We start from the raw sequence: 10676 nt of genomic DNA on the forward strand, positions 1-10676 counted from the left end.
GGGAGAGAAGGAGGGGCGAGAGGAGAGAAGGGGGGCGACAAAGGAGGCGAAGAGGCAGGAGCAACGGGGGGAAGGAGGGACGGCGGAGGGAGAAGGGGACGCGGGAAGAAGAGGGCCGAAAGGAAAGGCAACCGCGGGGGCGGGGGGGAGGGAGGGGGCGGGGGCCGAGGGCCGAGGGCGGCGAGGAAAGGAAAGCGAGAGCGCGGGGCGGAGGGAGGGAGGAGGGAGGGGGAAGGAAACCGCGGGGGCGGGAGGGACCGACAACGAAGGGAAAACAGAAAGGAAAGAAGGCACGACAAAGAGGCAAGGGCAGAGGAAGGACGGGAGAAGCAAGGAGCAGGGGGAAGGCCGGGGGGGGAGCGGGACGAACCAAGGGGGCGAGGAGAAGGGGGGCGAAGAGAGGGGCAGGGCGGGCGAGGAAAGGCGGGGGAGGAAGGCGGGGAGGAGCGGAGGCGCGAGAGAGCCAAACCCCCCGACGGGAAGGGGAGCACAACAGGAAACGAGGGACGCCGCGGGGGAGCGAGCCGGACGCCCGCGACGACGGGGGAAGGGGGGAAGGGGGGAGCCGACGACAGCGCACCAAAGGGGGCGCCGGGGCCGGGGAGAGGGGCGAGCGGAGGGGGGGGAGGAGGAGGGAGGGGGGGGGAGGGGGGGGCAGGGGCCCAAAAAAAAGGGAAAAAAGCGGGCGGGCGGGACGGGGACAGAAGGGCGGCAGAGCAGGGACGGGGGGAGGCCGAGAACGCGAGCGGCGAACAAAGAAGGCGGGCCAGACAAGCCAGAAAGGGAAAAGAACGGGACGCAGGGGGAAGGAAACAAGCGGGGAGCAAAGGGGAGGGGAGGGAGCGGGCGACCGAGGCGACCAAGGCGAAGGGAGAAGAGGAACCCAGGGCCGCAAAAGCGGACGGGAAAAGAGCGGGGAGCACCAAAGGGAGAGCACCAACCGGGAGGCAGCACGGGCCCGGCGCGGGAGGCGAAGGGCCAAGGGGAAGGAAAAGCGGGAGGAAGGCAGCGGGGCCGGCGGGGCAGGGACGGGCAGGGGAAGACCCGCACAAGCACGGAAGGAAGGCCAGGGGGGGGGGCAAGGAGGAAACCCACAGGGGGGACGGAAGAACAAAGCAAGGGGAGAGCCGGCCCAGGGCGGGAAAGAGGCAGCGAAGGAGGGCGAGAGGAGGACCGGCCGGAAGCAGCACCACAGGGAAGAACGGAAAGACACGAGGCCGGGAAAAAAGAGGCCCAGCGGCAAGGGCGGCCAACAGGAGAAAGGAAAGCGGGGGAGAAGGCAAAACAAGGGAGAGGCAGGAGAGGAAGAGGGGAGCGGGGCAAAAAGCGGGGGCAAGCGGCCCACACCAGCAAAGGAGGGAGCAAGGACGCAGGCAAGGACGGGGAGGAAGGACGGGGGCCAAGGGAGAGAAGCAGGAGGGAGGCCGGCAAGCGGGGGGCGGGAGGGGACAAGACACCAGACGCGGCAAGAACGCGAAGGGCGAACAGGGCCGGCAAAGGCGCAACAGGGGGGCAAGAGAAGAGGCCAACCGGCGAAGCAAGGGAAGGAGGGAAAGAGGGCGGCGCGGGAACAACAAAGGGCGGGGGGAACGACGCGGGGGCGGCAAGGAGCAGGAGGCAAGAGGCAAACGGGAAAAGCAGGGGGAAGGGGCGCGGGAGGGGGGCACCAAACGGAGGCCGGCCCAACGCGGCAAGAAGAACCGAGGGAACAAGGCAACAGGGCGGGAGGGGGCCGGGACAACCGCAAGGGAAGGAGGAGCCGGGCGCCAAGACAGAGAAGCCGGGAGGGAGGGAGCACCCAAACCGGAGCGAGGGGAACGCACAAGGGAACCAGGGGGGGCAGAAGCGGGCGAAGGGCAGCAGGAGAGACAACCAGGGCCGGCAAGACAACAACCGACCCAAAGCGCGAGCGCAGGGAGGAAGCGAGAAGAGAGGGGGAAAGCGCGGGCGACGAACACGGGGCAGGGGCAACAAGAAACACAACGAGGCCAACAAGAGACAAGAGCGAGGAGGCAAGAAACAAAGGCGAGGAGGCAAAACGGGGAAAGACAAAGGGGCCAACGAGCAACGACGGGAGGCGGGGGGAAGCACAGAGGGCGGGCAAACGACCCGCGCAAACAGGGGGGAAGCCGAAAGAGAAGGGAAGGGCAAGGAAGGGGGAAGGAGGGCGCGGGAAAAGAAGGGGGAGGGAAAGAAGGAAAGAAGGGCAGGAAGCAGGGCCAACAAGAAAGAGAAGGCCCAAGGGAAGCGGGCGGCGGGGCGGAGGAGGAACCAGGACCCCCAGGGCCGCAAGCGCGGGGAGAACCAAGAAGAGGAAACGCAAAGAAGGAGCGGGAGGAGACCGGGCGGGAAGGGGAGGCGAAGAAACCACGGGGAGAGGCGAGGGAAAAAGGACCGCGCGAGGCAAAGGGGCGAAAAGAGGGACGCACGAGGAAAAAGAAACGAAAGAAGGAAAGAAGGGAGGAAGGGAAAGGGCAAGAGAAGGGCGCGAGGGCGAGGCAAAGCAAGCGGCCGGAAAAGGGCAAAGACCCAGGGAGGGGGACGAGGCCAGGCAGGAGAAGGGGGGGGAAAGGGGAAAAGGCGAGGGGAGAGGGAGGAGCGGCGAGGAAGGGCAGGCCAGAGGCGGGGGAGGCGGCGGGAAAGCGGGGACCCCGGAAGAAAGCGAGGAGAAGAAGGCAAGGGCGGAGGGAGCGACGACAGAGCCGAGGGGGGGGTTGGCGAAGGAGGATGGTGAGGGGGAAGGGGGAGAACGGGCGTGGCCGGCGGAGGGGGGGGGGAGAGGCGAAAAGAAGGAAGCATGAGGGGGCGGAGGAATGGCCGCGGCGGAAAAACCGCGCAAAAACAAAAAGGGAGAAGGCAGAGGGGGAGGCGGACATGAGGGAGGTCGAAGGCGGAAACTGATGGACGTGGGAAGAGGGAGGGAGACCAGGGAAAGCGCGATGGAGGAGAAGAGGGCAGTAAGGGGGGGAGGCGGGGATACGGGGGGACAGGGATGGAAAGTGGCGGCGAATGTGAAAAGAAAGAGAAGAAAGTAGCGCGGTAGGACGAAGTCGGCAGGGAAAGGCGACGATGGTCGGGAGAAGACGCAGAAGCAGCGAAAGGGACTGCAAAAAGATGGAGGGAAAGGTGTAAAGCAAGAGTAGATAGGCGAGCCAACGACGAGAACAAAGGCCGGCGGGGGAGGGCAACCGAAAGGATGGGTGGGGCCATGGCGGGGGCTGGCGCGAGCGCAGGGCATGCCCCAGGCATGAAGTCTGGTAGCCGGGGGGGTGCAACAGGGGGGACAAGGGGGAAGAAAGGGTGGGGGACGGGAAGAGGAGTGGAGGTGGTGGGGCGGACAAGGGGCCAAAGGGGCAAAAAAGGGACGAGGAGGGGATGCCAAGAAGTAGAGGGAGGAGGGTGGGGGAAAAAAAGGAGAGGAGGGGCGCCGGCGTGGGAAGTGTCAGTAAAGTAGATGTGACAGAAAAGAATGGGCCAAAGTGGGGATAGGGGGGCGAGCATGATCCGCGGGGGAGAGGGAGGGGCGATAGAAAGGAAGCCCAAGAAACCAGGGAGGGGGGGAGCCCAGGGACGGACACGGCGCCGGCGGAGGGCTGTGCGAGCGAGGGATGGCGAGGCGGCGGCAGAAGGTGGGGTCGCGGATGAACGGGTCCGGCAGGGGCGGGGAAGCTAAAGGTGACCAGGCTAGAGGAAGGGGAGAATGCGCCATGGATGGGCAGCGGAGCGCGCACGAGCCATAAGAACCGAGTGGGGCCGAGGAGGGAGGCCCCAGGGGAACCACGGGGAGCGGGTAAGGCGCCAGGCGGGCGGGGGGTGGAACCACAGGACAACCGTGGGAGAGCGATAAAAAGAAGAGCTGCACTCAGTCGGAAGAACGAGCCGGGCATGCAAAAAGGGGGCGAGAGGCGGGGCAAGCGACGGAGGGGGGTGAGAGAAGTAAGGGGGGTGAGGAGCACGGCGGGGGTGAATAGGAGGGAGGAAGGGAGCGGGGAGCGCATGGCGAGGGGGCCTGGGCGGCGGCGAGGAAAAAGAAAACAAAGACAGGTGCAGGAGGCAATAAAAAAAAGAGGGAAGGGGAAAGAATGGAAAGGAAAAAAAAGGGAGAAGATGAGGGGCGCAAAAAAAAAAGGGGCCGGAAAAGGGAGGGGAAAAAGGCAGAAATCAAGCAGCAATTGGGGAGGGAGTGAGGCCAAATGAAAAGGAGCAAGGGGAAGAGGAGCAAGGCGGGAGGGTCGGCGAAGGAGAGGGGGAGGGGCAAGGGAAAGGCGGAAAGGAAAAAAGGGATGGGTGGTGGAGAAGTGGGGAGGGAGGGCGCCGCGAGGGAAAGCGGGACGGAAGCGACGTGGACAAAGAGGGCCCGACCGGAACCCGAGCCCCAGGACAACCGGGGAAAAGGCCGGGGAGGGGGGCAGGCACGGACTCGGGGAGGGGGAGGATGAAGACAGTAGTGCAAGCCGAGGCGGAGGCAAGGGTAGAAGGAGAAGGAGAACCGGGACGCGGAAGGAGACCCAGCAAACACGGAGGGAGAGGGAGAGGCCGGGACGCCGACGGACGGGGGCGGGCGAGAAGGGCAAGACAGCTGCCGAACGGAGAAGGGCAGGGGGACGGCGAGGATGGGCAGGAGGAGGAGGGACGGGAGGAAGGCGAGTGGCCAGGACGGCGCAAATAAGAGGGGGCGGGGGACAAGCAAAGGGGGGAGGGGGAGGAGGGAGGGCAGAGGGGACCAAGCAGAGGGGAGGGACAGCGGGAGAGAAGGGGCGAGGAGGGAGGGTAAGAGGAGCGAAGAAGGAGGAGAGTGAGAAGGGGAGAGAGAGAGAAGAGAGAAGAGAGAAGAGAGAGAAGACAGATGAAGAGACGAGTCGACAGGACATGAGAGACGTACGGACAGGATAGTGAAGATGGCGAGAGTGCATGAGAAAGGAATAAAGAGAAATCGGGAAAAAGGAAGTGGCCGGCAGGCAGGCCCATCAAGGAAGGAAACCGCAGAGCTGGACGCAGGCCCCCCGGGGGGGGTGCGGTGGGGGACAGCGCAGGGGCGGAGCATCGGTCAAAGGCCCGCAACATATGATGAGCGGGCCAAAAAGGCGGTGGACCCGCCGGGGCATATGCGGCCAGACCGCCGGAGGGAGCGGACGCGGGCGCATAAGGGTTGGAGCGCAGGGATGCGCGGGGGGGGATGCCCTTCCCCCCCCCCCCCCCCCCCCCCGCGCGGGAGCCACAGGGCCAGGCGCCGGGCGGGGCACGGCGGGTGAGCCGCGACCGCCGAAGACAGAGGAGAGTGGGAGAAGACTGGGAGGGGGGGGGGGGATAGAGGGAGGCGGGGAGAACGGACAAGGAGGATGAGAGGGAGAGGAAAACAAGACGAGGTGAGGGGAACGGGGGGACCGGGGGGAGTGGGACGGGACGGCGGGACAGGTAGTGGTGGGGAAAGGAGAGGGGACAGGGGGGGAAAAAGAAGAAGATAGAAGAAGAACACAGGGAAAAAAAGGCAGGGCGGGGCGGGCCGCGCCGCAGGGGAAGCCCGCCGGAGATGGGGGGCCGGGGGAGCCCGTGCCCGCGACGAGACGGCGGGGGGGGGGGGGGCCCGGCCCGCCCCGCCCGAGACCGGGGCGACGGCCTGCGGGCAACAGTAGGGAAGGGCAGGGGCGGGAGACAGCCGGCAATAGGCGGGAAAGGAGGAAAGTGGAGGGGAGGAAAAGTAGGGAGCGGGGAGGGGAAAGGGGGAAAGAGGGGAAAGAGGGCGAGGCGGAAAACGGGCAGGCGGGAATGCAGGGGCGGGCAGGAGGCGGGAAGGGGGCAAGGGCCAGGCGGGCCGAAGGGGCGGGAGCGGGGGGAGGAAGAGCGAATAGGAAAAAGGAAGGTAAGATGGCAAACGTGGAGAGAAGAGAAAGCGCCACAGAGGGAGACACTGGCAAAAGAAACCGTAAAACGAGGTCCGACATCCAAAGGGCTCCCCCGGGCACGCCAGGGGAGAGGGTTCGACAGCCACAGTGCCAGGACCGGGGGGCGAGTAGCCGGCGAAACGGGCGCGCGGGGCCGGCGGCGCCAAAAAACCCACAAGCGCGCCGCGGAGGGGACGCGGGCTGTAAATAAAGCCCACCTGCGAAAGCGTCGCGCGGAAAAGCCGCGTGCCGGCCCGCCCCGCCCAAGCAAGGGGTGACGACGGGTAGGAGTGGAGGAGGATGGGTGAAAGCAAGGGCAAAGCCGGAAAAAAAGCACTGGGAAAGACGGACAGGACACGAACACGGAACACATGGAACACGACGAGAGGGGGGCCTAGAGAAAGCGAGAAGCGGGGAAGGGAGAACACACGAACACGAGGACACAAACCAAAAGAACAGGGATGGAAAGACCAAGATATAGAGGTAGTATGAAGGCAGCGCGCGGAAACCCGGGACCCGCCCCGCCTGGACCGGGCAGCCGAGGCGTGGACGGTGCGAAAAACCCGCCGCCGGCGGATGCAAAAGGGAAGAACCCGGCCCCCGACCGAGGCGGGAGGGCGCGGAGGGACCGGCGGGGAAAACCCAGGGGCGGATGCGCCGCGGAGGGTGCGCAGGGTTAAGAGGGCGACAGCCACAGGCCGGACATAAAGAAAACAAGGAATGACGGCACGCGGGAGGGGGAGGCGGGGCAGTGAGGCCGAGGAAAAGAGTAGAAGGGACGGAAGGATGTGAAGGGTAGGAAGCAGTGAGACAGATGCGACGAAGGACGGCTAGGAGAGAGGGAGAGGAGATACGAGGACGAGGAGAACGGGAGAGCGAGGGGAGGATGAGTGGAGAGAGGAGGAGGAGAGAGGAGAAGAAGAACGAAGGAGGAGAGAAGAGGAAAGAACGAGGGAAAAGAATGAGAAAAGGACCGTAAAAGAGGAGCGTGCGGAAAAGAGGCCGAGCAAAGGCCCCCACACGAAAACAGGGGCGGGGCCCCAAGCAAAAAGAGGAGGGGCGAAGGAAAGGAAAGGAAAGGCCCAAAACGCAGAACAGAGCAGGAACAACAAGCGGAAGCACCCGGCAAGGAAGAAGGGAGCACCCCGGGCGGAAAAGGGAGAAAACGAAAGAAGGAAGCCCGCACAGGAAGAGCACGCAGCACGCAAGGGGGGAGGGGGAGAAAGGGCACGCAAGGGCAGGCCGAGAAAAGGGCGCGACCAGAGGCGGGCAGAGCGGCGCAAGCACCACGACAAGAGGCAGGCAGGACACAAAGCAGAAGGACGGGCACAGGGGGGAAGGGGGCGAGGGGGAAGGGAGGGAAGAGGGAGGAAAGGAGCGGAAACAAAAGCGGCAAACGAGAGGAGCAAAGAAAGACAAGGAAGCCAACACCCGCAAGGGCCAGCAAAAACACGAGGACCACAGGAGCAGGCAAAGAAGGCGGCCGCAGGAGGACCAGAAGGGCCCGGACGGCAGGGAGGGAGAAGGAACGGCAACGCAAAAGCAAGGGCGGAGGCGGGCGCAGGGGCGCAGAAAGGGCAGCAAGAGGGGCGGGGCAAACAGAGAGGCGCCAGGGGCCAGGGCAGGGGGCAAGGGCCAGAGGGGGGGGGAAGCAGGAACGGGCGGCGGGGCGGGGCAGAGAAGACCAACGACAAAGGGCAAGGAAGAGACAACCCACCGCACGCGCAAGCAGAGGAACAAAGGAAGGGAGCCGCCCCCACACGAGCGGCCACAACCGCACGGAGAGGACAAGAAGAAGCCAAAAGGGGCGCCACGAGGGAGGCAGCGGGGGGAAGGCAGGAGGGGAGAGAGAAAAGGCGGGGAAGGGGGGCAAAAGAAAGAAAAGAAGGGCCAGAAAGCGCAAAGGGGGAACAAAGGGAAAGAAAGCAGAGGACAAACCGGGGAGGGGGCGAGGGAGGCGCAAAGAGCAAAGAAGGGCCGGAAGCACACGGGAAGCAGGCAGGGGCGAAGGAGCGGGAAAAGAGAAGCAAGGCAAGGGCGAGAGAAACAAAAGGAGGGAAGAAAGCACACAAGAGAAAGAAAAGAAGACCGAAGGGGCAGGCAAGGGCGCAAAACACGCACAGGGGGAGGGCGGACGGAAGAGAGCCACGACAGAGCAAACAAGAAAGGCGAACAAACGAAGCACAACGGGCCAAACGAGGGAGGCAAGCAGGGAGGAAGGCAAGAAAGGAAAAGAGAAGAAGGGGGGCAAAAGAAGACGGAGGGGCAGAAAAGACGAGGAAAAGAGGGGGGAAAAGGGGGAAAAGGGGGACAGAAGCCAAACAAAGAAGAAAACGAAAGGCCCGCCCCCACACGGAGGAGCAACAGGGGCCCCAAGGGGGAAGAAAAAAGCACAGAAAAAGGGGGAGGGAAGGAGAAGAGGGAAGAAAAGAAAAAGAAGGGAACAAACACACCGGAGGGGGCCGCCCAAGCAGCGCCGGGGGGGAGCGGCGGGGGCGCGACGGAGGAGAGGGCGGGAAAGGGCCAGCGGCGGGGGAGGACCGGCGAGGAGGAGGAGGAGGCAAAGAAACAGGCCCGGCAGGCAGAGGAGGACGCAAAGAGGAGGGAGGAGGGGGCGGCGGAGGGCAGGAGAAGCAAGGGCAGCAAAGGGAACAAAGGGCAAAGAAGCAACAAAAAGGGCAAAAGGAGCAGCACGAGGAGAGGGCAGGGGAGCAGAAAGAGGAAAAGGCACAAGGGGACCAGGAGACGCCAGAGGAAGCAGACCACGAGGAAGAGCAAGGGGGGGGGCAGGGGGGAAGAAGGGCCGGCCGAACAAAAGAGGAGAGGAGGAGGGCCAGAGCAAGCACAGAAAAAGCAGCAGGAAAAACCAAGGGAGCAACGGCAACAAGCAAAGCCGCAAGCACACCCCGAGGAGAGGGAGGAGAGCCAGCAGCCAAGGGAAGGAGGAGACGAGAGGGAGGCAGGGGGCCAAGAGGGAAAGAAGCAGAAACAGAAGAGGGCAGGACAGGAAGAGAAGCGCCGAAAGCGAACAGAGCAGGGGCAAAGGGCACACCCACGGAGCAGGCACGGAAGAGGAAACAGACCGGGAGCGGGGCACGGGGCAGGAAGAGGGCGGGACGAGCCAGAGAGACAGGCGCGGGCACGGGCACGGCCGCAAGGCGGGCAGGAGGGCGGGCGGGGCAGAGGGCGGACCGCGGGGAGAAAAGGGGCAGAGCGAGGGACGGGGCCAGAGAAGCGAAAAAGGGGGAGGAGCCAGCACAGGCACGAAAGGGCGCAGACAGAGCAGGAGGGGAGGGGCCGCGGAGGGGGGCGAAAAGAGCGGGAGGAAAGGGGGGGACGGGGGCAGAAGCAGAAAAAGAAGAAAGCGGACCGGGGACGGCGCGGGAGGGGGGCAAGGAGGCCGGCACGGAGGGCCGGGGCGAAAGCAACAGGCGGGCCAGCGACAGACGGCGCAACAGGAAGGGCACGGACAGGCGCGGAGGAGGAACAACGGGGGAGAGGGGAAGGGGCCAGAACGCGGGGCGGCCAACCGACGAACCGGAGGGGCGAGGGGGCCCAGGGGCGGGCCAAGGGGGAAGACGAGCCGGGGGGCGGGAAGACGAGCGCGGGGCGCGGGGGGAAGAGGGGGGGGCGGGGGGAAACGGCAAAGGGGGAGGAGCAAGAGAGGGAACAAGAGCGGCGAGAGGCAGACCGGAGCGAGAGCGGGGGCGGGGGGGGGCGGGAAGGAAAGGGGGGGCGAGACGGGGAAAAGGGAACGAGGCGGAACAAACGGGGGCCCGGGGGAGGGCCCAGAGCGAAGGGGGGGGGAGCCCGCCAGCCAGGAGGAGAGGGAGGGGAAAAGGGAGCAGACGGACCGGGAGGGGGCCAGGAAAACCGCCAGCCAGGGGACGGGGGCAAGAGGGGCGGCGGGAAGAGGGGGGCAGGCAGCAGGGGGGGCCCAACGACCGAGCAAAGGCCACAGGCGGGGACAGGGGGCAGAGGGCCGACGGCGAAGGGACGAACAAGAGGAGGGAAACCAGAAAGGGGGGGGCAAGAGCAGAAAGAGGGACCGCAGGCACGGGCGGAGACGGGGGGACAAGGCGAGGGCCAAACGGGGGAGAAGGGGCAGCCAGGGGGCAAGGAGAGGGCGGGCAGCGGCGGGGGGCGGGGCAACGAAAGCACCACCGCGGGCGGCAGCAAGCAGGCGGCGAGCCAGGGGAAAAAGGCCGGCAGAAAAGGAGGGAAGGAGGAAGGGAGCACGAAGGGGAGGGGGGGGCAGCGGGCACAGAGGGCGGGAAACGCGCCCAAGAGGCAGACAAGGACGCGCCAGGGGGGGCCGGAGACCACAGAGGGCCGGGCGAAGGGGGGCCGCCCGGGAAGCGGGGAAAGAGGGGGCAAGGAACGAGGGCGGGCAAGGGAGGCCAGGGGGGGAGGCGCCCAGAAGGGAGAGAGGAGAGCCAAGCCGGCGCGGAAGCGGGCAACGAAAAGGGAAAGGCGCGCAACGGGAGGGGGCGGCAGGAACCCCGGGGGGGGCAGACGGGAACACACCACAGGGAAGGCCGGGAAGGGGGGGGAGGAGCGGCACCGGCAAGGCCAGGAAAAGAAGGCAAAAGAGGAAGGAAGCCCAGAGGGGAGGGCAAAGGGGACAGGAGCAGCCAGAGCAGGGAAAGGGAGGCAGAAAGGGGGCGGAGCGAAAGGGGGAGCGCCAAGCGCGGGGAAAGGCCGAGGGGGAGCCAGGGGGCCGCGGCGAAAGCAGAAGGGGCGAAAGCGGGAGCCAGAGCACGAAACGCCAAGGGCCGCAAAGCGGGGGCGGCC

General features: G+C 66.1%; 2 protein-coding genes across 2 annotated transcripts; both read left to right on the plus strand.

Moving 5' to 3' along the window:
* Positions 1 to 1136: 1136 nt before the first annotated feature.
* LOC109171058 (ribosome-binding protein 1-like) lies at positions 1137 to 2734 on the plus strand (the record flags this gene model as incomplete). The annotated part of the gene is made up of 1 exon (XM_019320184.1): positions 1137 to 2734. A coding segment is annotated over one exon (1598 nt), but the record flags the coding sequence as incomplete, so codon positions are not given.
* A 79-nt stretch (positions 2735 to 2813) lies between these two features.
* On the plus strand, positions 2814 to 9313 carry LOC109171059 (collagen alpha-1(I) chain-like; the record flags this gene model as incomplete). The annotated part of the gene is made up of 2 exons (XM_019320185.1): positions 2814 to 2957; positions 6717 to 9313. Coding segments are annotated over exons 1-2 (2741 nt in total), but the record flags the coding sequence as incomplete, so codon positions are not given.
* Between the last annotated feature and the right edge of the window lie 1363 nt (positions 9314 to 10676).

This window comes from Ipomoea nil, unplaced genomic scaffold, assembly GCF_001879475.1.
Source record: "Ipomoea nil cultivar Tokyo-kokei standard unplaced genomic scaffold, Asagao_1.1 scaffold3393, whole genome shotgun sequence".
In the NCBI taxonomy this organism is placed as follows: Eukaryota; Viridiplantae; Streptophyta; class Magnoliopsida; order Solanales; family Convolvulaceae; genus Ipomoea; species Ipomoea nil.